Source organism: Trichosurus vulpecula, chromosome 4 (assembly GCF_011100635.1).
Source record: "Trichosurus vulpecula isolate mTriVul1 chromosome 4, mTriVul1.pri, whole genome shotgun sequence".
Taxonomy (NCBI): Eukaryota; Metazoa; Chordata; class Mammalia; order Diprotodontia; family Phalangeridae; genus Trichosurus; species Trichosurus vulpecula.
In genome coordinates, this window is record NC_050576.1 from 217924465 (window position 1) to 217951514 (window position 27050).

The window sequence follows — 27050 nt, forward strand, 5'->3', positions numbered from 1 at the left end:
AATTAGGACCAAGATTTTTTAGCAGAGAAAGTTTCAGTTTATATACTAGAACAAAGATATTTGGGCTTTGAAATTCTCTGACAAATTTCCTGCACAATTTTTTTTTACTTTATAGATATTAAATGCAAATTTCATTCTGGAAAAAGGAATTAGGAAACCCTAACACACAATCAGATTTGGAGGAGGCAACAAGTCCTCTTAGGGCAATGCCAACAAAATGTTTTGGATACCTACCAACTTTGATGGCCTCTTTGGTACTGCGGAGATCACTTCCAAGATCTCAACGACATATAAATGGCACTTATGTCGAGGCCACATTTTCCCATTCGTATCCATCAAGTACTGTAAAATCAGCAGCTTGAAAAGAAATTCCCAAATTCCAGTTTGTACCTAAGGACACAGAGAATCACATGGGTTAAAAAAAAAAACTATGAAAGAGGTAAATCTAAGATAACAAAGTAGCAGGAAGAAGTACAGCAAACTCCACTACCACCCAAACTCCCACTTCCTCCAAACAGACCTAGAAAATCCATCAGATAACATCCTAATTAGGAAATCAATTAGGAAATTTAGGGAATTTTTCCAGCCCAAGTTGGCACAGGGAGACAGATAAAGGTCTGCTAACAGTGGGGAAGGTTCTAGTCAGAGGCGCAAGTAGGGGCTATCGACTAGGGCAAGAAGAGGTCTCACATCCAGCACAGAAAGGCCTAAACTTCTACATGGCACAGGAAAAAGTGCCAAATGTAAGTTCTGTCACCCATTACTCAGTTTTAGGTCATAAATGCATGGTGCACTGAGGATGTAACTTGTATCTAGCAGTGGCATTCTAGGGGTGGTAGCAGTTCTTAGGCTGCATACTAAGAGTGTGGCCAGTTCAGAAGCAGGCAGCTGCTGCATGGCTTGGACCCCAGGAAGGAAGTAGGGTCTCAGATCCACAGACAAGATTAAAGCTAAAGGAACAACCAGGACAGGAATTCCAGACTTAATAGAAGTCTACATTTTATCACTCTGAATCAGTAGAGCTTTCTATCTGTCAGATAATACCTGAGTCCAGCAACAGTCTACTGAAACTCCAAGCAGGGAAAACCCACAGGCCTACTGCTCAGGCACAAATCCAGGGAAGGAACTTGCAGAGTTCACACCAAAGGGGCAGTGATCAGATTTTGCCCTGGAACAGCTCTGGGAGCACTAAAAGCATACAAGGCTCTAGTCTCTACTGTCCTTGAAATATTAGAGTACTTCAAGTAAGGGAAAGCAAGAAGAACCCAAACATACCCTCTGGTAAGTACAAAGACACTGGTTTTAAGATAAAATCTGAAGTCAGGAATTAGGCCAGAAGAGTGAGCAAATAAAAAAACAAATTCTACCTCAAAGAGGTATTATGGTGACAGGGACACTCAAGACATAAACCCAAAAGAAGAGAATGTAAGTAAGTAAACTAAATGTAAGTAAGCAAGCTAAGTAAAAGCTAAAAGAAAAATACAACTTGGACATAAATTCAACTAGAATTCCTAGAAGAGACGAAGAGTTTTTTTTTTAAAAAAAAGAGTTAAAAATGTTTTTATAAGTAAAATGATAGCACTTAGAAGGAAAAAAAGAAAAGAAATGAGAACTATGGAAGAAAGAATAGGCAAGGGGATTAAGAGTTTTGAATAAGTGATATAAAACCTTGTGCAAGCAACAAACTCTCTAAAAATTGGAATGGATCCAATAGAGGCTGTTATTCCATGAAACAACAAGAAATATTAAAAAACAAAATCAAAAGACTGTAAACACAAAAGAAAAACATAAGTTATGTCATAACAAAAACAAATTACCTGAAAAATAGATCGAGAGAAAATTTAAGTTGCACTGTACTGCCTGAAAGCCTAGACATCATATTTAAAGAAATAATAAAATAAAATTATCCATATCTCTTAGAAAGAGGGCCACATGGAAACAGAAAGAATTCATTGGTCACTGCCTGAAAGAAACCCCAAACGAAAACTCCCAAACCCAGAGCTTCCAGGTCAAAGAAAAAAATACCATGAACAGCCAGAAATAAAGAAGTAAGATACTAAGGAACCAGTTAGGATCATATACAATTTGGCAGCTATCACTGTAATGGAACAAAGAGCTTAGAAAAGGGTATTCCCAAAAGCAAGGCATACCAGCTCAATCAAGAATAACTTACTTAACCAAAGTGAGAAAATTACAGGGGGAAATGCAGACCCTTTAATGAAATAGAGGACTTCCAAACATTCCTGATGAAAACACCAGAGCTGCATAGAAAATACATAAACACAGAAGTCAAGAGAAACAGAAAAAGAATAAAATGCGTTCTGATGTGTCCCCTCTGAAAACTATAATCATCAGGGATCACAAAGACAAAAAACAAAAGACCTGGGAGTGGCTCTATTATGTCTTGAAAGAATAGAAAGGAGAAAGAAGAATGCAATCAGGGTTGGGGAAAGGAAGAAGGCAAGAAAAATCATCTCACAATCACGGTATACAATTAGAAATCTATGCAAACAAGAAGGAAGGAGTTGAGGGAGTGGCTGATACTTGAACCTTACTTTATCTGAACTGGTCAAAGGAGGGAAGAATACATAGAATATTTAGATATCATAATATAATTCATTCAACAGAGAAACAAGAAGTAAGGAGGAGAAGGCAGAATGAGGAAAAAGAACAAGGAAAGATTAAGGAGACACTAATAGCAAAAGACACTCTAATATCTAAAAACAAAAATATCTATAGCTCCATTTGTGGTGGCAAAGAATTGGAAGCTGAGGGGTTGCCCAAATATTGGGGAATGGTTAAACTAGTTATGGTTTATAAATGTGATGGAGTATTATTGTGCTATAAGAAATAATGAAGGGCACAGTTTCAGAAGACCTGGGAAAACTATATGAGCCGATGCAAAATAAAGTGCACAGAACCAGGAGAATAACATATATTAATGGCAATATTGTAAAGATAATAAACTTCGAAAGGCAGTAAGCTCTGGTTAACACAATAACCAGCCACAATTCCAAAGAATACATGATAAAAAATGCTATCTAAAGACCTGATGGACTCAGAGTACAGATTGAAGAATATTTTCTTATCTTTTTCTTTCTTTCTTTTGTTTTTTTGTACATGACTAATGCGACTATATATTTGTAATGAGTTTTATTTTTCTTGCCTTCTCAATGGGTGAGGGAGAGGGAGGAAGACTGAAAGAATTCAGAGCTGAAAATTAAATTAAAGCATATTAAAAAAACTCAAAGCTAAGCTATTTAGCAGGACACTCATGTTTCTAAAATCTTAGCTATTCAGCCACGGAAAGCATTAAAAGACAAAGCACTTACTGAAGAGGTGATGTCCAGGTGGATAAGCATGGGATTTTTCTGGTATTTTACATTCAAGAAAGGTAGAAGGGATGTTAGCACTTTGCTTTCATTGACCTGGGGCTCAATCAATCGAATGGTCTTCAAAGGCACTTCTTCCCCAGAATTTTCATATTCCAGTTTGCTATGAAGCCTCTTTACATAGAGGGATTTTCCTATGACATTGAAATATATGAATCAGAGCTCCATGTATTTTGTTGGGAAAATGAAAAAAAGAAAACAGATGTGTGTAGAAGAATTCCAAAACACACAGAGCTATACACAAACTTCACGGTATTATATATAACAAGCCAAAAGCTGAGATAAGCCTTCTCATAGAACTAGAGTTTTCAATTTCTTGCATATACATAGTACACCATACTACTTTCTCAACAAGGATCTTAATAAATCGAAAAAATCAATGTGGCAAAAGAAGCATTTCTGTGGGGGTGGTTTTCATTCATTGAAGGCTTCTAATATTGTCCATTATTGGAATGAAGTCATAGATAACTGGAACTTTTTTTCCACCAAATATTTTAGTATCAACCCTATTTCTATATAAATCAAAATGGTCAGCAAAAAGAAAAGCACACAGTAGTAACTGAAGAGTTAGTATTTCTTTGATCCTGATAGTCCACATCTGTAAAAGAGGGCAACAACAGAACCCTAAAATGTCAGAACTGTGGAAAATTTAGAAAACATCTGGTCTAACCCAGGAAGTTGAAGTGACCAAGAAACTGAGAGAGCAGGAAATAGATTCCAGGACTTCTTCCTTAGTCCAAGGTTCTTTCCACTACACCATGCTGCATGTAACAGTTAACAGGAAGGGTTAGAGAGTCTTCTTTAGATTATAAATGAGAAAGTAGAATGACATACTACTACATAAGCAAGAGATTGAAAACATCATTTGAAAGGCAAAGTCCCATCCAGAAGAGGTAAGCAATATGAGCTAACAGGAATAACTAAACACTGGGAGTCAGGAGTGGGAAGGAGGAGACTGTCTTCTATCACTAGTATTAATCTATAGAATAAGGAATTAGAAGCTTTCTGGGCCTCAGTTTCTCCATCAGCAAAATAAAATATAACCATATGCCAAGGTAATAGGTCAAGCACCTTTAGTTTCTCAAAAAAAAAAGTATAAATCAAAGTTATAGATCATTACCAACGCCCGCTCTCTTGGAAGTCACGACCTTTACACAAACACGGTCCTTAAACACCGAAGCTGCTGAATGGGTATGATGTGAGACCTGGTAATGACTTTGCAGATATGTCTGAATGTCCATGAGAGATTGCTGAGGGGTCATAAGGACTTTGTACTGGCTGAAGACAGAGGGGATGTAACAGTGTTCCCTATCACTGTTGCAGATGATCACCAGCTGATAGTCTTCCCTGTGGCACTGCACACGCAAGTTCTGAAACAGCTCTTCCACTTGACAGCTCACCTCATAGCTGAGTTCATCTGCATACAGCAGACTGTACACCTTGTGCCCCCGGTACCCCCGGGTGAGGCAACGGCGCAGGAACAGTGATACTTCCTCATATGTTGTCAGAGGCGTACAGAGCAGCACCTCATCATAGGTGGGCAGGGGTTGGCGCGGAGTCGCCATATAAATAGCCAGGGCCACAGACAGCACATCAGAATGAGGGCAAGTGATGAGATTGGGCTGGCCAGCCTGCAAGCCTTGTGGAAGATGCCGCTCAGTGGGACCCTCTCCCATCTCTGACAGGTAAGTCAAGCAAAGACCAAGAGAGTCGATACTCAAGCAATTAGGTAGGAAGGAGTTCATGCGATTCATGTAAAAGTCCCACACTACCTTGACCTTGCCCACCAGCTCTGGCTTGGAGGATAGCACCAACTGTAATTCGTCCAAGCTGACCTGGTCCATGTGGTGTCTGGATGGTACTCCATAAGATGAACTCAAAATTTTTAAGACATCATATTTGGTACAATTTTTTTTGATGAAGGATAGCATAGCCAAGGCAGCTTCACTGGGCTTCTGTTTCTTGAGCTCTACACACAGGTAAACTAACTGTTCAGCAGTGTAATAGTTGAGATAAAAGTACTTAGTCCGCTTCTCAATCATGAATGTTTTCCAGTTTCCTAGGAAGAATTCCATCTGCTTACACAGGGCTGCCAGGACTTCAGTCACTTCCCCGACTCCAGTCAGCTGTCCTACAGTCTCCAAGTAGAAATTCATTTGTATGCAAATCTGACTCTTTGGGGAGCAATACACTGTAGCTGTCCAAGACCTGAACAGCACATTTCCAGCAGCATAAAGGTTTATAAACGCATGGGCAAGTCTCTGAATATTATAAAACACCTAGTGAAGATGAAAATAAAAGGTGGTTTTTACAGGAGAATGCTAAGACAGTATAATCTGACACTGTTATTGTTAAAAATAATATGGAAGGATTCCTGTCTTTGCCACATATTTTAGCTGCTTTGCCCTTTCCCTAAAAAGGCTTCATCTTTCTCATCTAATTTGAAAAATAAAAAAAAAAGCTAAAACCAAAATAAGTTTAATATAAGCCCCCTCCAGGCAAGGAGATGGGAAGTTAACATATCATTTGTCAAATGTTTACAACTTCCAAGAATGGACTTGCATTAAAACAAGAGACTACTATATAAGAAAATGACTTTCATGAATGATGGTCAACTGAATCTTTGGGCACTCTGAATTCTCTACCAAATCATAAAGTAAGTGTAGCAGAGAACAGAACAAGTTAACCTTCCTGTCAGCGGCTTCCTACTCAATCATTTACCTCCCATATAGATATATTCCCTGAGAAAACAAGGGGAAAATCCATTTAAAAGATGTTGAAAGGAAACTGCCTAACAAAGGACCAACTATACATCACCATGGAGATATAAGCCATTTTAACTATTTGCAGCCTTCATATTCTATTGCTTTTCATATCAATTAAAAATGTGAATCATTATTTTCAGTTTCCCAAACCATTCAACCTGAAATGAAACTAAAAATGTATATCCTTCCCTACAGCAAAGATAGTGAATGACACACTTTTTGACCCTTTAAATGATACAGAATTCTAACCTCTGAGAATTTATCCACTTCAACATGATTTTGGTCTTTCTTGCCAGACATCAGCATCAACTTGTTAAGAAGTTCCTTCAGTTCCTCCAAGGAATAATCACGTACTTCTTCATTATCTTCATGTCTTTCAGGAAGGCGCAAATGTAATACTGTATCCAGGGAAACCTACAAAATGCACCAAGCTCATAGTTCTTCCTGCAGAACCACTATGATTAATGCGAAAAAGTTATCTACTACCCGACCAAGACTTGAAAAAGTACAGCCCAGATCTTTCTGATTTCTTAGGCATTTGTTCATTGCCAGAGAAATAAGTCACTGATTTCTCATTAACAAAGAACTCTGCTACCTCTTTGCTAAGCATCAACTATATTAAAGTCATAAACAAATACAAAGACAAAAACAAAAAAGTCTCTTCCCTGAAGGAACTTACAATCTCTATTAGGGGAATAAGATAAGTGTGCAAAAACACTAACAACGGAATGTTATAAGGACAAATAAAAATTCTAGCTAATTTGCTAATAGGAAATGGGGAAACCATTGAAAGAAAATCATGAGAAGATAAGTTATAATAAATGCAGCTTGACACGGAGAAAAAGGGATTGGTAAAAAGCGATGTGCTTCACTCCCTTCTTTGGAGAGGTGGTAGACCATGGAAATGCGACATTGCATATACTGTCAAACTCAATTAATATGAGGGTTTGTTTTGCTGAGCTACATTTTCCCCTCTTTTTTTTATTTCTTGTTACATGGAATGGCTCACTGAGAGAGGAGGAGGATGGATATATTTAAAAATGAAAGAGATGTTAAAACGAGAAATTCCGACAAAAATTAGTTTTGAAAAGACTTTTCAAAAAAAGTAAAACAATGTGGCCCTCACAAAAGAGAACTCACTTTGCTGAGAGGAACAGATCAAGGCTCAAGGAAAATAAAAGCCCAAGCACCATACCACTAACCCTATCTATCCGGCCTCTTAAAGTGTATTCCATCTTTCTAAGGAGGTAGCCATGTACATTTGGTGTCTCAATGTTCCTTCAGCCCAGATTTCTTTCAGGTACTTGGATCCATACCACTAGACTACCCTGGTTTAAATCTGTACTGGGAGCTCAAATATGGACTTAAACAAGGAAGCTTTATACTACGAACCTCAGTTATTTCAATTTCTAGTAGTTTTTAATATCAGAAGTAATGTACCATTAAATTAGATAGACCCTTGTGGGAACATCTTGGAAGCAACTCAGATTCTTGGAAAATGAGGCAGAAGTGGCTAAAAAGTTCAAAGAATCCAAGAGAAAATAAGCACTAAGTTTCTGATTTTTAAAAAACTATAGTGTCAATATTCAGCAAAAAGAAAACAGACTGGCTAGAGTATCTTCAAAAATGCCCAAACGTGCTTATAAGCTAAGGGAAAGGGTACTAATTGAACTCGAGAAAGAGGTACGGCCTCCTTTGAAACCTCAGTAATGAGGGTGTTATCAGGAATATTTATCCCCAGTGGATAAGGACCTCAGCTCTCTTACCTTCTGACCATCTTTGGGAGGTCCAATAACGTAGATGCCTTTGCTGTTGATGGCTGTTGCCAATGACAAAGATGACAATTCTACGGATCCATGACTGTCCTTTACTGTTTTTAGCCACTCCAGGTGTCGAGCAGAGTCACGCTGTTGGGAAAGTAATCAAGAACATGGACCAAAATCTAAAGGATGACATTCACTCTCTCTTCTGACTGAGAAACCTACAAACACAAGGACTGGACCAATCCCAGTTCACCTCCTGAAGTCAATGTTTTATCTTGCATTGTAAAACTGGAGGCCAGTTAGTGTATGGTGGTCTTGGAAATGGAAAAGAACAATAAATGAGAGGACAATGCAAAAACACTAGGCACTCTTTTTAGTCACTAGGCACAATGGAGAGAATTAAAACAATGGTTTTACTACATTTAATATTTTTGGCAGAGTTTAATTTGGACTTCTTTCAATGGTTAAAATAGAAATCACCAACTGCCAAACAGACATCCAGTATGCACTGCGTATCTCATCTGTAGGTACTTCTATTGGAAAACAATTCTCACTGTCCTATCAAGTGGCATAGCTCCAAGTGTATTAAGAACCTTGATTCATTCTTCAGATGAGTCATCTGAAATGAACTGAACACAAATTAAAAAAAAAAACAACTAAGAATATCAACAAATAAACCCAAAACAAGCACAAAGAAGAAAATTTTAAAATTACAGAAAAGAAACAGGTTATACCCCTCTAAGCCAGAATTAATACTTACCAGTTTCTTAGGCAGATGCTGATCATTTTCCAGAGCTTTCCACAGTTCCTTCAATTGTTCCATGAACTCCCTAAAGCCTGCCTGAACTTCAAGTTTATATAATATTGAGGCGTAGCCTTGTACAGCATCATGGAAACAGGCCACTCGGTCCACATCCATGTCATTCTCTCCCGCTGAGATGGAGGCCAGGTCCACAAACACCTTTAGCTCATTAATATCTTGGGAAGAAGGTACTAGGATCAGTATATGATTACTTAATTTCTTTGAACATGGTGATTCTAGAGGCTCATACAATGATCCCTCACAAAACATTTGGCTTGGAGATTTGATAGGGAATGAGTAATGGAGAGTTGTTGATCTATCTTTTTATTTCAGAAAAAGTACAAATGACAGAGGGATTACGATGACTGTGGGACTCAGTGCAGTTTAATGAGTAGAGAAAACTAAATAAAAAATCAGAACTTCTGGATTCTCTTACAGCTTTACTATCAATGCCTTGAACAAGTCACAGTCTAATACCATCATCAAAAAGCAGAATTAAAAACTGCTTATGTCCTATTTATCTACCACACAGGAACCCCAGGGATCAATTAAATACAGCTCATAAACCTCACTGAGGCTATAAAAAAAAGGGTAAGCAACTGCTAAGCAGCATAGGAGTTACAGAGTAACACAGGAGTCTGCTACTAAAGACACTACAATTCATTATGACATATCCTTCTCTTTTTACTTCTTTCATTCCTATCTCTAACTATTTTTACTGTCTCATTTTTTTCTCTTCTTCCTTTTCCCTTCTCCCTCCATCCCCCCATAATCAAAGCTTAGTCATGCTGATAGTATTTAGTGACAATGAGTGAGCCATATCCTTTGATACAATCATTCCATTTTGGGGGAATATACCCCGAAAGTTTTATCAAAAATTTAAAAAGAAAGCTATGTTTTAATATTTCTATACAAACATCACATATGATTTCCAAAACCTAGAAATATCCAACAATAGACATTTCTAAAAAGCGTAAATAACCAACACTAGGGAAATGGGGAGATGAACTGTGGTTCTTTAAGATAATGGGATACTATAACTGTGATGCCAACAAGTGTACAAAGATATAAAGAAATCAACGAAGACCCTTAACACAGTGAAAACCGCAGAATCAAAATAAAAACATACACACGAGTTACAACCATAACAGGAAAAATGAATAAGGATAGACTCAAAAAATCCTTCTACAGTCTTGGAAAGGGTGACAAAAAAAGAAACGGTTGGGATATTTTATGTGTTCATATTGATCCATGAAAGTTTAGTTGGTCACAATGATGTTCAATGCTAATGTTAATGTAATTTTTTTTTAAAAAACTGAAATAAATATTAAAGTAATAATAAATAATTTTGTTATAAAATATTACCCCACATGAAAGAGAGAGGGGAATTAGGATTTTTTTTAAAGTGTCACTGTGGAAATGGGGGAGAAGAAGATAGTGTGTGAAAAATAATTCTAAAATTTTTTTCTTAGGTACAAAAACCACAGATAAGAAGATGACAATCAGCAAATATCTTCAGCTAACCTGGAGAAAACAAGGATTCATGAGGGTCAGACCATTGTTTGAGGTGGATAACACAAGACCAAAAAAGGCAAAACAACTCAACTCTTGTTTGTTTTCTCTGTCAAAGAAAACGATCTACGAACTAGAAAGTCCAGGAGAAAATGACTAATAAGATTAGAACAAGGCAGGGAAGTAGAGATAGAAAAAATCCATTGCACCACTTAAAAGAGATCCTATGAGGAAAACTCACAGGAACATCATAGTCAAATTATGAAACCTCCAGTTCAAGGATAAAATATTAAAAGCATCAAGATTAAAACAATTTAAATACGATGATGCCACAATTAGAATTACACAAGACTTAGCAGCAGAGACATTAAAGGACCACAGTTCTTGGAACACAATATATCAAAGAGCAAAAGACCTGGGGCTCTGGATGAAAATATTACACTCTGCAAATTAAAGTATTATCTTGAATGAAAAAATGGACATTTGATAAACTCTAGACTTTCAAGACATTGCTAAAAAAATCCTGAACTTACTAGAAGAGTCGACATACAAGAGTCAAGAGAAGCATAAGGTACATACAAAAGACTGACTATACGGGATTCATAAGGAGAGACTGTTTACCTTTTATAGAATGTAAAATGCATGTCTAAGATTCTTGTTAACAATTGGCAAGCTCATTAGAAAGAGGAGGATAAATCTGACTATGATATGAATTTATAAAGTAAAACCATTTAGAAACAGCTAAAAAGAGTAACTATTTTATACAAATGAGGTGCAAGAGGAAGAAAGGATATAGAGGAGGAGGGCTGGTAGTTCTGACAACCTACTTTCATCAGGAATGGGTTTAAGAGGAAACAATACATATATATTTAGAAGACAATAAAACTCTTCTAAATTTAGAAGAAATAAAATAGTGGGGGTATAGAGAGGGGGGAGAGGACAAGGGAGGGATTTTTAGAGGAGAGAATGAGGGAATACGTAAAAGGGGGGGTATAGAAGGGTATTTTTAGATTCATGGGAATGGGAGGATAGGGGAGGGATCCTTGGAGGGCAGTAGGCAAGTAATAGGAGGGCAAGGTAGTCCATAGAAATAAAGGAAAGGAATCAGGAGGGATAGAAAACAAGAGATATGCACAAATATAAAAACAAAGATCAGGAGTAGAGCACGTTTGAGAAAATATATGTCTATACATGTATGTGTGTATATATGTGTGTGTGTATGTACATATCTATAACTTTAGAGAAACATATCTCAATTTTATTGTAGCATTCAGGGTGGGGTGGGGGGAGGGGAAAAAAAGAACAAAGTAAAAAAGTGCACAGCACAGAACAAAAGAAAACTCACAAGGAAGCCATGAAAAGATGGACAATTCCCAACCCATGTATTATTTATCATATAGGCTTTCTTGCAATGAAAATCTATTGTTATATATTGAGAAACCTCTTTTAGATTCTGCTATGCACATGACATCCTTTTTTTCTTTCTTACTTTGTATTTAAGTTTCAATATTTAAGTTTATGATATGTTTTATTCCTTTTCTCTATTCTGTATTTGTATTCTGGCCCCTGAATCTAAAACAAAATTAAATTTAAAAAATATTTTTTAAAAAGAAAACGACTAATAAGGCATTGACATTTGGGATAAGGAGGGAGATGAGAGCATTTTGCTGCCCTTGATGAGATGACACAGACTAACTATATCCCAGGAAACTGAAAGCACTTAAAAGAAGTGAGACAGGGAATGAAATAACGGTCAATTCTTCCCACTTTTGAAAATCATGAATTTAAGTGTCATATTCATGGTAGCTATACATTACTTACATTCATTCTAGATTACTGTTGAAGGAAATTACTAACCAGCTAGAAAAAAAGAGCTTCAGTATGTTATCATGATGCACAGGTCTTGACATACTAATGTCATTCTTTGCTTGATAGGAATATTAGAATGGTAGGTGAGCCTGAGGTCTAATTTACCTAGATCTTAGCAAAGAGCATCTGACAGAAGTACTTATGCTATTCTTGTGGACAAGATGATAATTTGGAATAGATGATATTGCCCATTTGGGTGGATTAAGGTTCATAGTGTGGTATAATAAAAGAATGCTTGATTTGGAGGACTTAGTTTAAATACTGCTTCTGTCTCTTACTGTGTGTTTTTGACCTTGGTCAATTTGCTTCTCCTCTATGGGCCTTAGTTTCTTCATCTAAAAAACAAGGAGGTTGACCTAGATACCTATAGAAATCACTTATAGCTGTAAATCTAAGGTCCAAAAAAAAATAAATGAATGAATGAATGGCCCCATAAAATTAGAAGGAAGTCTCTGGTGGAGTACCCCAGGGATGTGTGCTTAGCCTTCTAAAGTCGAACAATTCTGTCAGTGATTTATGTGTATATAGAACAATTAGCCTGAAAAAGATCTGGCACTTTAACAGACTATACACTCAATGAATCAAGGTGATCTAATTTGATCTTGGGCTGCATTCAAAGAAGAATAGTGTACAAGACTAATATGGGTGGACCATAGCTGGAGTATTCTGTTCACTTCTGGGTGCTCTATTTTAGGATGGACACTGATAATCCAGAGTGTCGAGATGAGGTCAAACAGTATGGCAGGAGACCCTGAGATTATACCATACAGGATTATTTGAAGGAACTGGGAATATTTAGCCTAGAAAAAGTGGGGTGGGGGGAGGAGAAGGGTACAAAGTTTCAAAGAGATGGACCCAGACTTGCTGTAAAGAAAAACTTTGTAATGGTTAAGAGTTCTACAAAAGTGCAGTGAACTGCCTTGGAATTTGAGGGGATTTCCTTGGAAGTCTTTAAGTAAAGGCAAGATCAGGGGTGGGGAAGCTGCGCCCTCAAGGCCATATGTGACTCCATGGGTCCTCAAGTTCAGCCCTTTGACTTGAGTCCAAATTTTACAGAACAAATCCTTTTATTAAGGGGATTTATTCTGTGAAGTTTGGATTCAGTTAAAGGGTTGCACTCGAAGACCTAGAAGGCCACAGGTTCCCCACCCCTGGGCTGGATGAATACTTTCCAAGTATGTTGGAGAGAGGACTTTTGTTCAGGTACACGTTTGGACTAGTTGGCCTTTAAAATATAAGAGCCTGTTAAATGATGACTATCTACCATGGTCAAAGGAGTGTGCCCTGAGAAGTTTATGATCACATAGTTAATTAACTACAAGGTTAGTTGATCAGGGAAATTTGTTTTGGGTTCTTGGTATCCTAAAATTCATTCAATGTTACCTTCAAGAGCCTCTTTGACCCAGCCAATGAATTCTTTCCTCAGTGAGATTTCTTCAAGACACTGACGCCGGGTCTCATCAATATCTTCTAGCAATTGTTTGGTCTGTATGAGTTGACTGCTGATGCAATCCAATTTCTCGTTGGCAACATTAAATTCATCAGTCTGTAAGGCAAAAATCTTGCTGCAGGTTGGGAATGAACCACATACAATACTACACAGGGGCTGTTAGCTTTGTATATACATGGCATTTCCTTCTCTGAACTTCCTGGGCTTTTAGGGATCTTGTAAGATGCCATGCCAAAAGGAACAGAGAAGGAGAGTCTCGTCCTTGAAGAAGGGGAATGGGGTTATTTTTGAAGTCTCCTGAATTTTTTCTGTTTTAAATCTAAAACAAACAATTTACCATATCAAATGCTCTCTTGGCTAGACCCAGAGCACAATCTAGGGGCTAAGGTAACACAAGGAAGATAAATATTTTATCTATAAACTGTTTTACTACATTGGAGAGAAATAAATCTGTGCCTATCTCCCTAAATGGGGGCAGCTAGGTGGCACAGTGAAGAGAGTGCTGGACCCAAAGTCAGGAAGACTCATCTTCCAGAGTCCAAATTTGGTCACTGATACTTACTAGCTGTGTGACCTTGGGCAAGTCACTTCACCCTGTCTGCCCCAGTTTCCTCATTTGTAAAATGAACTGAAGAAGAAAATGGCAAACCACTCCAGTATCTTTGCTGAGAAAACCCCAAATGGACTCACAATGATTGAACAACAACAATCTTCCTAAATAACAGATCTATGTTTCAATTTTATGAGAATTCCTTTCCCTTATAGAAATTCTAAATCCTTCACAATGGAGAACATGACACATCATTATGATCATCAACACTAGCCCTTATATACTGTTCTAATGTTTACAAACTGCTTTTAAAAATGTTATATCATTTGATCCTGACAATAACTCAGTTAACAGCCATGTTAACAGAAGAGGAAACTGAGGCAAACTGAGGTTACTTTAATCACCCAGGGTCACACAGACTATAAGTGTCTGAGGCTCAGATTTGAATTCAGGTCTTCCTGACTTCAGGCCTAGTATTCTATCTACTATGCTGCCAAAACTTTCACCTGGAGACCCGCTTCCTCATGAGGCACTTCTCTGAACTTAGCTGGGTCCTCAAACAACGGAGTGTCACCAGAACTGCATTCTGAAGTTTTTCCACTTAGCAGGCCCCACCAAATTCACACTCTAGGGGCAAGGTCTTTAGGCATCAGATTCCCCTCCATATCAATAAAGCGAAAGTAGAGGCTTTCCAAGAAAACTGTTATGGTCATCCTCTAGGAAAATCCTAATAGAAAAAAAAAAAATCCCTTTTCCTTTCCTAAGGTGTTAATGCTAATATTTCCTCTTAGCAATAAATCCCTTTTTACCAACCAAGGATCAGTTACTTAAATTCTTAAATGTTATTCAGAGTTAAAAATCTAAACCCCTTTGGGTATTCTGAGCAAAAAATGCAGTATCAGAGAGAAAGAAAATCCTAATACTCTTAAGGAGAGTCTCCTGACAATCAGCCTGTGAAATTGGGAAGCTTTAAAAAGTCATAAGCCTATTTGTTCCAACAGTTTTTGAGGCAGATTACCTCATAACAATTCCATGCATACTTACAAAGCTTAATAATATCTGAAGCACGCTGAAGTCACCAGTCAAACCCAAATCCTCTTTCACCTTGCAGATGACTTTGGCTGAATCTACAGCCAAATGCAGGTGGTGATATTCCTTGATCTGCCCAACGCGCTTACTGATCCAGTCCTGCTTGTCATCAGGATACAGCCTGCACATGATCCTGAGATCTTTAGTAAGATCTTCATACTTGTTTACAAAGTTTTTGAAAAGAGAATGTACTTCAGCAAATGTGAGCTCTCCTGACTTCAGATCCTTATAAAGCATTTGAAATCTTCTGTGACAAGGAGAATATAATACATCATATACTTCCCCAAGGTTCAGAATCAGCATCTCAGAGTTGTCATCATTCTCCCTGAGTGATTGGGCTTCTTCTTCCCAGCAGACTTGGAAGACGTGGCTATCTTTTAAAGAGTACACCTGTTTGGCCATCTCCAGTAACCAGGGGCTCAGATTGTAATAGGTCTTGTACTCACACGTAGCAGGGTAATTGGAAAGCCTCACTGTAACTGCCTCATCCATTCTCTTCGCACTAACATCTTCCAAATGTTTCTCTTCAATATCTCCAAAGTCCACTTTAGAACAACAAAAATAAAATTTCAAAGTCAAACTTCACCACCATTATGAGGTGACACTTAGCTATATGTGTCCTACCTGTCAACCTACTACTCAATTAAATAATATTTTAAAATGAGTAAAGCTCTTGTAGGGATTTTTTCCCCTAATAGGCTGGAAAGAACTTTCTTTTCCAATGCTTGACTTATTCCTCAACTTTTTAGATAAATAAATTATTTCTACGGAAATCAAGCTCTGTAGTTATATCTACCCCTAATCTTTTAGCCCTCTAGACTATTTTTTTAAATGTAAATTCATCAAGGATATCACCTTTTATCAATTCTTTCACCTTTCGACATAACTTCAGGAGACCTTCCACAAATTTTCGCTCTCTTCTTAAACACTGTAATTCACAGATTCTCCAAGTCAGCACTTCTTTTAAATCAAATTCTTTCTCCTGGGGTAAAAGATTATTGTTTTCTGGAAAATAAAACACCTAATGATAAGACACATACATCCTTCAATTATTCTCAACTATAGCTTAATTTCTGTCCCTCTTTTGCATACTCTATTACTGATGTCCAAGAAACTACAGCTTCTCAATGGTCATTGTGCTACTTCAATTCAAATGATCATAGCCAGCAATGAGCCACTGTTGACTTCAGTCTACCGAACATCATAAGCATTGCCCTCTAAACTAGGAATTGTCGAGAGCACAGAATACATTCCATTCCTTAGTTCATATTAACTCTCCTTTGTGCCTCTCCATGGAAGTCCAAATAGCCCACTCACTATGACCCATTTTTCTCATTTCCCGCTCTGTGCCTCTGCAGAAACAGTCACCCAGGTCTAGAATACACTTCCCTCATCTCCTCCACCTTATAGAATTTCTAGCTTACTTCAAAGTACAGCTCAGATGTCACCACCTCCATGGGCCCCTTCCTGATTCCCTACACTTATTAACACTTTCTACTTCTGGAAATTAATTTTACTGCTTTGTATTTATACCTGTATATACATTTTATTACCCGGCAAAAATAAAGGTCCTTAAGGGCAGGAGCTAAGTTTCTTTGTTATTTCCAGTGCTTTGCACATAGTGGGCATTATAAATATTTGCTGAGTTGCATTATTAATACACATGGAACACCATTATTACTGAGATGACCTGTAACCACCTTTCATCAATCCTAAACCCATATCCTAAATTCATACTTACTAAATTTCCATAAGTGAAGAATTTGTTTCTTATGTTCTTCAATTAGGTCCATATGTCTAATTAAAAGCTTTCCACTCAGAAGATCAGAAGTAACTTTAATAAACACAGAGTCAGCAATGGCCATCAAGTTCTTAGCATCTTGTGTAATTTCCTCCAGTATCTTCTCATCACTTCCTGTCCAAAAAAAGGGCAATTTTTAAACAAAGTAGGATTTTCCAAATTTTTCTATTTCCCTTTCTAGTCTAGGTCCACAAAGAACAAGGTTTTTCTTTCTTCCTATATATAAGGATCAAATGCTCCCTAACATTCTTGTCACTTAAACCTTTCACTCACCGCAAGGCTCATGGATTATAGATTTTGAGGTAAATGGGCTTTAGAGGGCATCTAGCACAGTCCTGTTATTTTACAGGTGAAGAAACTGGGCCCAGAAGGCCTGACTTGCCCAAGATCACTTAGATAGAAAAGGCTGAGCCAGGATTTGAACCTGAATCCTCCAATTTTAAAGCCATTACTCTACCTACTGTATCACGAGGCCTATCCACTTCTATCCACAAGGTGGGGGCCTTAATGAATTCCCTAGCCACTTCCTTATTCATCAAGGTAATGCTTTCCAGTGGTAAAAACCAAGAGCAGTGTAATACACTGTACACTCAGAACAATGAACACTAATATTTCAAGTATCAAAACTTCCTCCTCCCTGTTCAAATCTGACTCCTACAGAAAGATCCGTACACATTAGCTTCATTTTACTACTCAATTTTGACCTCAACGCTCTGCAATCTGGCTCTTGACTATACCACTCTAATAAAAATACTCCCTCTCCAAGCTTACTTGTCAAAGCTTTACTTTGTCAAATCTTATGGTTTTTTCTTTGCCCCCATTTTCCTTAACCATTGCATAATATTGGACACTGCTGACCTCATGGACATTTGACTTTTCCATGGCTTCTATGGCACTGTTCTGCTGCTAGTTCTCCTATTTGATAGACTGCTCTTTTAATGGCTCAGTTTTTTCTTCCTGCATCCTAAGTACAGACACCCAAGACTGTGTGCTAAATCGTCTTTGCTATCTCCCTACATTCCTTCTTTTGGGGATTCCATCTATTCCCCTGGCTTCAGTTGCCACCCTGATGCAGATTACTATCAGATCTACATAACAAGCCTCAAGCTTTTATCTTCAACTAGTAACATCTCCTCACAAAATAGCAAAGAATGGCAAAAGGGGAAAATAGGCTGCAGAAAGTTTCTTGTAAAACCCAACCAAGTCAGATAATCTCCACAATACTTTTAAATGAAACTGGAAAGATGACAACGAATAATATGTATAATTATACAGATATGTCAGCATTTGTATAACAATCTATCATCCTCATTAATGACAGTGGCCCCATGACATTTGGATGTTGAAAAGTGATTCTATCAGTAAGGTGAAATGATACTTAATAAGATGAAGTCATAAAGAGTAGTAGGGTCAGATCAACTACACAGAGAAGAAATCTGTCCATATAATTTTGAAAGTATTTAGAAATTAAATTTTAACAGTTCAAAAAGAGAAAGATTCTAAAAGAATAGAAAATATAACAGATGGTATCATTTAAAAAATAAGGAAGCCAAGACATGAGCCAATGCTAACCCATATGTCTTCTTTCTCACCTCTATAAAATCTTTTTAACAAATCTTTATTTTATTAAATGTTTCTTAATTAAATGTAAAAATTTTTTTAACAATTTAATAAAACTTTTGAGCTTGAAATTCTCTCCTTTCCATCCTGACCCCTTCCTTGAGAAGGTAAGCCATTTGATATCGATTACATATGTGAAGTAATGCAAAACATATTTCCAACAGCCTTGTTGCAAAAGAAAGTAGACAATAAAATAAGAAAAACAAAGAAAGTATGCTTCAATCTGTATTCAGAGTTCATCAGTTCTCTCTCTGGAGGTAGACAGATTTTTCATCTTTGGACTTGTTTTGGATCACTCTTGAGCTGAGTAGCTAAGTCTTTCACCACTGATCATCCTTACGATATTACTATAACTGTGTAAAATGTTCCCCTGGCTCTGCTCACTTCACATGACTTCACATAAGTCTTCCCAGGTTTTTCTGAAACTGTCTTGCTCATTATTTCTTATAACACAATAGTATTCCATTACAATCATATATCACAATTTGTTCAACCATTCCCCAATTGATGAGCTTCCCCTCAATTTCCAATTCTTTGTACCACAAAAAGAGCTGCTATAAACATCTTTGTACAAATAGGTCCTTTTCCTTTTTCCTTGATCCCTTTGAATTACAGACCCAGTAATGATACTGTTGGGTCAAAGGGTATGCATAGTTTAAAGCCCTTTGGGTATAGTTCCAAATTGTTTTCTAAATAGTTTACAACCACACCAACAGCATATTAGCTTCCCAATTTTTCCACAGTCCCTCCAGCATTTGCCATTTTCCTTTTCTGTCATGTTGGCAATTCTGATAGATGTAAGGTGATATCTCAAGTGTTTTTTTAATTTGCATTTCACTAATCAGTAATGATTTAGAGCATTTTTTCACAACTATTGATGGCTTTGATTTCTTCTTCTGAAAACTGCCTGTTTGTATCATCTGACCATTTATCAGCTGGGGAACGGATCTCACTTTTTACAAATTTGCCTCAGTTTCCTATATATTTCAGAAACATCTTTATCAGAGAAACCTGACGAAAAAAAATTTTTCCCCAGTTTTTGTTTTCCTTCTAATTTTGGCTCCATTAGTTTTGTGTGTGCAAAAGCTTTTTAATTTCACATAATCAAAGTTATCTGTTTTATTTCCTGTGATCCTTCTCTATCTTCTCTTTGGCCAAAAACTCTTCCCTTAGCCGTGGATCTGACAGGTACAATTTTCCATGCTTCATTAATTATGATATCACCCTTTATGTCTAAATCCTTCATTCATTTTGACTTTATCTTGATATTTATGATATTTTGAGATGTTAGTCTATGCCCAATTTCAGCCCAATTACTTTCCAGTTTTCTCAGCAGTTTTTGTCAAATGCTTAGGTATCACCCTCAAAGCCTGGATCTCTGGGTTTATCAAACACTATTACTATGTTCATTACTACTGTGTATTGTGCACCTAATCTATTTCATTTATCTAACACTCTATTTCTTAGCCAGTACTAGATTATTTTGATGATTAACATTTTGTAATATAGTTTGAAATCTGGAACTCCTAGGCTGTCTTCCTTCACATTTTTTTTTCATTAATTCCCTTGATATTCTTGACCTTTTGTTCTTCCAAATGAATTTTGTTATTTTTTTCTAGCTCTATAAAATACTTCTTTGGTAATCTGACTCGCTTGGCACTAAATAAGTAAATTTATTTAGGCAGAATCATCATTTTTATTATAGTGGCTCAAGCTACCCATAAGCAATTAATATTTCCCCAACTATTTGGATCTGTTTTTATTTGTGTGAAAAGTGTTTTATGATTATGTTCATAAAGTCCCTGGGTTTTGTCTTGGTAGATAGACTCCCAAATATTTTATGTTATCTAGAGTTGTTTTAAATGAAATTTCTCTATCTCTTCCTTTTTGGGTATTGTTGGTAGAATATAGAAATGCTGGTCATTTATGTGATTATTTAAATTCTGCCACTATGCTGAAGTTCCTGATTATTTTAAATAGTTTTTTAGTTGATTGCTTAGGTTTCTATAATTATTCCTTCATATAGTCTGCAAAGAATGATAGTTTTCTTTCCTCATTACCCATTTTTGTTCCTTCAATTTATTTTTCTTCTCTAATTGCTATAGTTAGAATTTCTAGTATAATACTGAGTAAATAGTGGTGGTGATTATGGACATCCTTGCTTCACCCCAATCTTACTAGGAAGGCTTCGAATTTATCTCTATTTCAGATAATTGGTTTTAGACAGATACTACTCATCATTTTTTAAAAGGCTCAATTTATTGCTATGCTTTCTATTGTTTTTAATGGAAATGAGTATTGTATTTTGTCAAAGGCTTTTTCTGCATCTATTGAGATAACCATGATTTTCCACTGGTTTTGTTACTAATGTAGTCAATTATGCTGCTAGTTTTCCTAATATTGAAACAGCCCTGAATTCCTGGTATAAATCTCACCTGGTCACAGTGTATGAGCTTTGTTGATATACTGCTGTAATCTCCTTGCTAGTGTTTTATTTGAAAGTTTTAAATTGACATTCATTAAAGAAACTAGTCTACAATTTTCTTTCTCAGTTTTTGTTCTCCCTAGTTTAGGTAGCAAAACCATATTTGTATCATAAACAGAATTTGGTAGGACTCCTTTACCTATTTTTTCAAAGTTTCTATAGTATTAATTGCTCCTTAAAAGTTTTCTAGAATTAGCTTGTAAGTCCATTGTTCAATTTCTTTTTCTAAGATAGAGTAACTTGAGTATTCTATTTCCTCTTTCTGGGCAATTTATATTTCTGTAAATATTCTTATCCATTTCACTTAGATTGTCAGTTTTACTGGCATATAATTGGGCAGAATAATTCCTAATAATCATTTTAATTTTATCTTCAGTGGTGGCTCATTCATCCTTTTCATTTTTGATACTATTAATTTGATTTTCTTCTTTATTTTTTTAAGATCAAATTAACCAATGGGTTTATCTACTTTACCGGAATTTTTTTTTCAAAAAGCCAGCTCCTAGTTTTATTATTAGTTCAATGGGGTTTTTTAAATTTCAATTTATTAATCTTTCCTGTGATTTTCAGGATTTGTTTTCGTGTTTAATTGAGGGATTTTTATTTGTTCTTTTTCTAGGTTTTTTTTTTAGTGGATCTGCTCTTTCTCTCCTTTATTGATGTACGTGTTTAGAGATATAAATTTTCTTCTAAGTACTGCTTTCACTTTACCCCACAAGTTTTGGTATGTTGTCTCATAGTTGGCATTCTCTTTAGTGAGATTATTGATTGTTTCTATGATTTGTTCTTTGAGTCATTCATTCTTCAGGATTATTTAGTTTCCAATTAATTTTTAATCTATGCTTCCATGGCCCTTAATTAAATATAATTTTATTGTATTACAATATTTATATTTCTGCTTTTCTGTATTTGGTTATGAAGTACTTATGTCTTAATATATAGCCAATTTTCATGAAGGTACCATGAATAGCTAAGTTATACTCCCTTCTATTGCCACTCACTTTTCTCCAGAGGTCTATCACATCTAACTTTTCTAAGATTCTCATTTTTCTAAGATTTCTAAGATTCATCTCCTTCACTTCTTTCTCATTTATTTTATGGTTAGATTTACCTAGCTCTGAGGGAGGAAAGCTGAGGTCCCCCTAGTAGAGTTTCACTAGAAAACTAGTAAAAAAAAAAATCCCTAAGGTTCTGTACAGGGCTTGCTTCTCTTTTCCCCCAGACTATTTACTTGCTGATCTCTTCAGCTTCCATAGTTTTAGTTATCATTTCTGTGCAGATGATTCTCAGATCGACTTATCCAGCTCTAACCTAATTCCTGTCCTTCAGTGTCACATCTCCAACTGCCTAATGGATCTCTAAGTGGATGTCTACTAGACATCTTAAACTCAACATGTCCAAAACCAAACTTAATACTGTTCTATCCAAAACCTTTCCTTCTTCCTAAATTTCCAATTTCTATAGAGAACACACCATTCTCACAGTCACAAAGGCTTACAACCTAGGTATCATTCTTGACTCTTCACTCTCACTCCTCACTTCCAATCTGCCAAGTCCCATAGCTTCTACCCGAGCAACATCTCTCACAAAGGCCCCTTCTCTCTAACTACTGCCACCATCCTGATGCAGGTCCTCATGACCTTATGCCTCAACTATTGTAATAGCCTGTTAGTTGGTCTCCCCGACTCGTCTTTTCCAGCTAGCTTTTACTCAGCTATCAAATTAATCTTCCTAAAGAATAAATCTGACCAAATCAACTCTATCCTCTGTATGGCATTAAAAGCCCTTCACAAACTAGGCCCCACCTACCTTTCTAGTCTTCTTAAATCTCACTCCTCCCCCACTGACCCTCAATTCCAAATTCAGTGACACTGGCCTCCTTTTTGTTCTCTGCACATCCCCAAATTCTGGGCATTTTCACTGGCTGTCCCCCATTACTGGAATACTCTCCTTTCACATCTCTATCTCCTGGATTTACTGGCTTCTTTCAAGACCCAACTAAGACCTCATCAGAAGCCTATCCTGATTTCCCTTCACAACCTGGCCTCTTTCAACTTTCCAGGACTCTTATACTTTACTCCCTTCCTCATACTCTACATACACCAAAAGACACTGGCCTCCCTGCTGTTCTTCAAACATGACACTCTTATCTCCTGAATCGAGGTCTTTTCAGTGACTATCTCCTAGGCAGAAATGCTTTCCCTCCTCACCTCTCAGGCTTATCTGAAAAAAAATTGCCTTCATCATTTCTTATAGCACAACAGCATTCTATCATATTTATATACCACAACTTGTTCAACAATTCTCCAATCAAGAGGCACCTCCTCAGTTTCCTGCCACCACAAAAAAAGCTATAAATATTTTTGTCCATCCTTAGTTAAGAGTCTATTTTGCTTAGGATTAATCCTTCCATTTATCAGCAAAAAGAATCACCATGTTGATGCATCAGGCCAAGATTTTTTTTCCCCTCATACTCAAGAGAATGTTAAGCTAACAAAGAATACATCAGAACATACCATATAAGTTGAAGAGATGTTTGATATCTGGCCAGGTGAGCAGGTGCTGCAAAACCTCATCCAAATCATTCACTTTTATCCCATCCTTTTCTGGCCAGGACTTAGTGATGACAGCAGAAACAAGAGTTCCAAATTTCCTGAGGTCGTGAGGAGGTAACAGATCAAGGATGCTGGTCTGAGACTACAAAAGAAATAAAACTGAGAGGGCAAAACAAAATGGATCACAGAAATACCCCAGCAAGGTCATTAACTTCAAGTAATTCAGGAGTCTAAAAGAAAATCTATATAACATGGTCAATAATCCATAAGGAAAGTAAGGTTGGTTTGTTTGCTTTAACTCACCTATTCATGCACGCTGCCTCTCCCCCTCCCTTTCTTCTATTACTAGAGATATGAAGGCTTGAGGGAAAAAACCACCATTTTGGAAAAAAATAATCATCTCAAGTACTTCTATCTTTGTTTTCTACCTTCCAGTCAAAAATAGGTCAAAAGAATGGAAAAACAAATACATGCAACTCTCTATCAAATATTTAAAGGTTTTCTTTGGATAGTCAAATAGAATCATCTTAATAAACAAGCTACTGTGATGCTGTATGACTTTAAATCTTTAAAGAGTACTTTAAACTAAAAATTAATACTAACTTTTTTCCAAAATTTCTGTCTCCTGCTCCACGTTAGTCTTCAAATTGGTTTTCTTATTGTCTTCAAAATTTTGGAAAATTCCCCCTCTTATTGTAAAGTAAATTTGTACTTTGATGTTTAAAAGGTCAAAGAGAATTCTATGTCAGAAAAGATATGGGGACAAGCATACTAATACATATGTTTCTATAGAGCTGTAAATTGGTCAACTGTTATGGACAGCAATTTGGAATTATATTTCTTTTTTTGAAAGGGTGAAAATTTTCATTAATTCCCAGAAATCCCATTACTATGCATATACAGGAAGGAGGTTAAAGACAGAAAAGTCCCCATTACAAAAAGAAAGTCATAGCAACACTTCTGTATTAACAAAGAACTGGAAACAAAGTAAATGTCCATCTTAGTGAAGAAAACATACCTCCCTCTCTTAGTAGTGGTGAACTACTAGTGTGGAATACTGCATGTATTCTCAGAAATAGTCTAGATATTCATGGGTATTGCTGAATTGCTTTTTTCCTGCTTTCACAAAATTTTTGTTACAAGGAATGGCATGATAGGTAGAAGAGGGGGAAGAAAATGTGATGAAACAAAAAAAGTATAATAAAAATAAAACAAAAACTAACTAGCCATAGGCCAGTCTCTAGAAGATAGCCCTCATCGGATGCCCTAGTTGAAGAAGAAAACAGAGAACAGTGGATTATCTAATGTGAATAAATTAAACATAACATAGTATGTTGATTTTCAGACTTTTCTCAGTAGTTTAATTTTCATAGCAGTTCTTTTGATTGTAGCAATCATTTCATTAAACAATAAAGGAAACCTGGGAAGACTTATACGAGCTGATGCAAAGTCAAGTGAGCAGAATTAGGAGAACATTGTATACAGTAACAGCAATACTGCAATGACAATTAACTATGAAAGACTTAACTACTCTGATAAATATGATGATCTGTGATAATTTGAAAGGACTCATGATGAAAAATGCCATCCACCTCCTGAGAGAGAACTGGTGAATTCTGAATGCAGACTGGAGCTTATTTGCTTTCACTTGATTTTTTTTTTGCCTTTTTTTCCTGCAACATGGCTGATGAGGAAATGTGTTTTGCATAACTTAATATACATAATAGGTACCAAATTTCTTGTCTTCTCAATAGGGAAGGGATAGGAGGAAGAGAGAGAATTCAGAACTGAAAATAAACATTTTTAAAATAAAACAATAAAGGCTTTTTTAATACAACATCTTTTCCATTTCATTAAGGGAAAAAAGTCAGATTTGCAGATCATTATTTTCTTAAATGATGAAAAAAAAAATAAAAAGAAATGCAACCAAAAAAGATATTGTGTTCTCTACCTCTATCACTTAAAAAAAAATCAGAACCTCTAAGCTCTTCATGGATGCGTTTCTCTAAACACTACCACATTTGAAGAGGTAAGAAGTGAATTTGTACTTCAAGTATAACCTTACTAGACACCTACCATTAGAGATGAAAATGTATTTGAGGAAGACATGGTAATGTAACAGAAACACTATTAGACCAAAGAGGATCAACAACCCAGACTGGTGAAAATGAGTCAATATTTTCATTCCAGAACATAGCCATGATCCCTAAATATTTTCCCATTAGAAGCGTAGTTGGCTACCTGGCAGACTGAGCTCACAGCTTCAATAGCACAGGTCTCAAAGCTTTTAGCAACACAGCTGTCTACTTTGTTAAGGTGGTCATGACAGCTGCAGTATAAGATGATCCGCTGAACTGCTTCCACCTATAGGAACATAAAATGAAATTTAATATATATTTAAATAGCAGGCTTCAATATTTTATAGATTAAAAATAAAACAAATCTCACTTATCTACAGGATCAATATTTTCTCATTTTTAACCAAAATTTCCCTCTAAGTTCCTTTGGTGCTGAGTATCAATAATTTGCACTAATTTATCAAATATTTAATAAATATCCTCCTCTTCCACCACACAAGTAACCCGAAAAAGCAAGCAAATTTTACTTATACAGATTATTAACTTTTTCAGAGATGAATAGATCCCCTACAGTAATCCTAAAGAACATGTCTCTGACATAAGGGGTTGTCATCAAACCCTGAGAGAGATATTAGAATAGAGATATAAAAGGACTCAGGTATGGTGAATGTGTGAATTTGTTTTGCTTAACTGTACTTCTGTTATGAGAGAGAGTTCTATGATAAGGAGAAGGGGCAGGGAAGAGTCACTGGGAAGACATGAAAAAAAAAATCAGTAAAATATTAACATCTTTAAAAGTGCTTATTATCATTGCAAGAAATTGTTTGGAACTATTAACAGCAAGGCATTAACAATATGCCCCAGGAAGTAATTTATTAATGTTTTAGTCTTCTAAAACGCGTCCATGATACTCCCTGGTCTCAGTGTTGATAGTACAGTTTCTCATTTTACATTTTTCCAATATTTGAATTGTTTATCCCCACCCCCATCCCCCCAACACCAACTCCAGAAAACTGGAATTAAAGGCTATTCAGAAATGTCCCAAGTTTTTGGGTCTGACTTTACACAGAATAACCTTGCTTATTTTCACTATCACAGACAGAATGCTGGCCTAGAGAATTCAATAGACTGATGTTGCTTATGTTCTAATGTGTTCATATACTTGAATTAAATAAACATTTATTAGGAATCTCCCCAGAGCAGGGGACTGTACTAAGTGTTGGGAGAGATTCAAAGTTTTCCCTATCCTCATGTAGCTTGCGGGGGTGGGAGGGGGGAAGAGGGTAATCAGACACAAATATCATATATAATACACAATA

The 27050-nt window shown here is 36.4% G+C and overlaps 1 protein-coding gene across 1 annotated transcript in view; it reads right to left on the reverse strand.

Annotated features, from left to right (window-relative positions):
- Positions 1-27050, reverse strand: part of RNF213 (ring finger protein 213) — a 183170-nt gene that overhangs the window by 66872 nt on the left and 89248 nt on the right. The window contains exons 16-27 of the mRNA XM_036754786.1: positions 25895-26017; positions 23615-23795; positions 16934-17107; positions 16048-16197; positions 15148-15737; positions 13487-13649; positions 8681-8898; positions 7924-8064; positions 6407-6571; positions 4513-5671; positions 3333-3526; positions 235-390 (exon numbers count right to left, since the gene is read on the reverse strand). Coding sequence (XP_036610681.1) covers positions 235-390; positions 3333-3526; positions 4513-5671; positions 6407-6571; positions 7924-8064; positions 8681-8898; positions 13487-13649; positions 15148-15737; positions 16048-16197; positions 16934-17107; positions 23615-23795; positions 25895-26017 — 3414 coding nt within the window. The remainder of the gene's footprint in view (positions 1-234; positions 391-3332; positions 3527-4512; positions 5672-6406; positions 6572-7923; positions 8065-8680; positions 8899-13486; positions 13650-15147; positions 15738-16047; positions 16198-16933; positions 17108-23614; positions 23796-25894; positions 26018-27050) is intronic.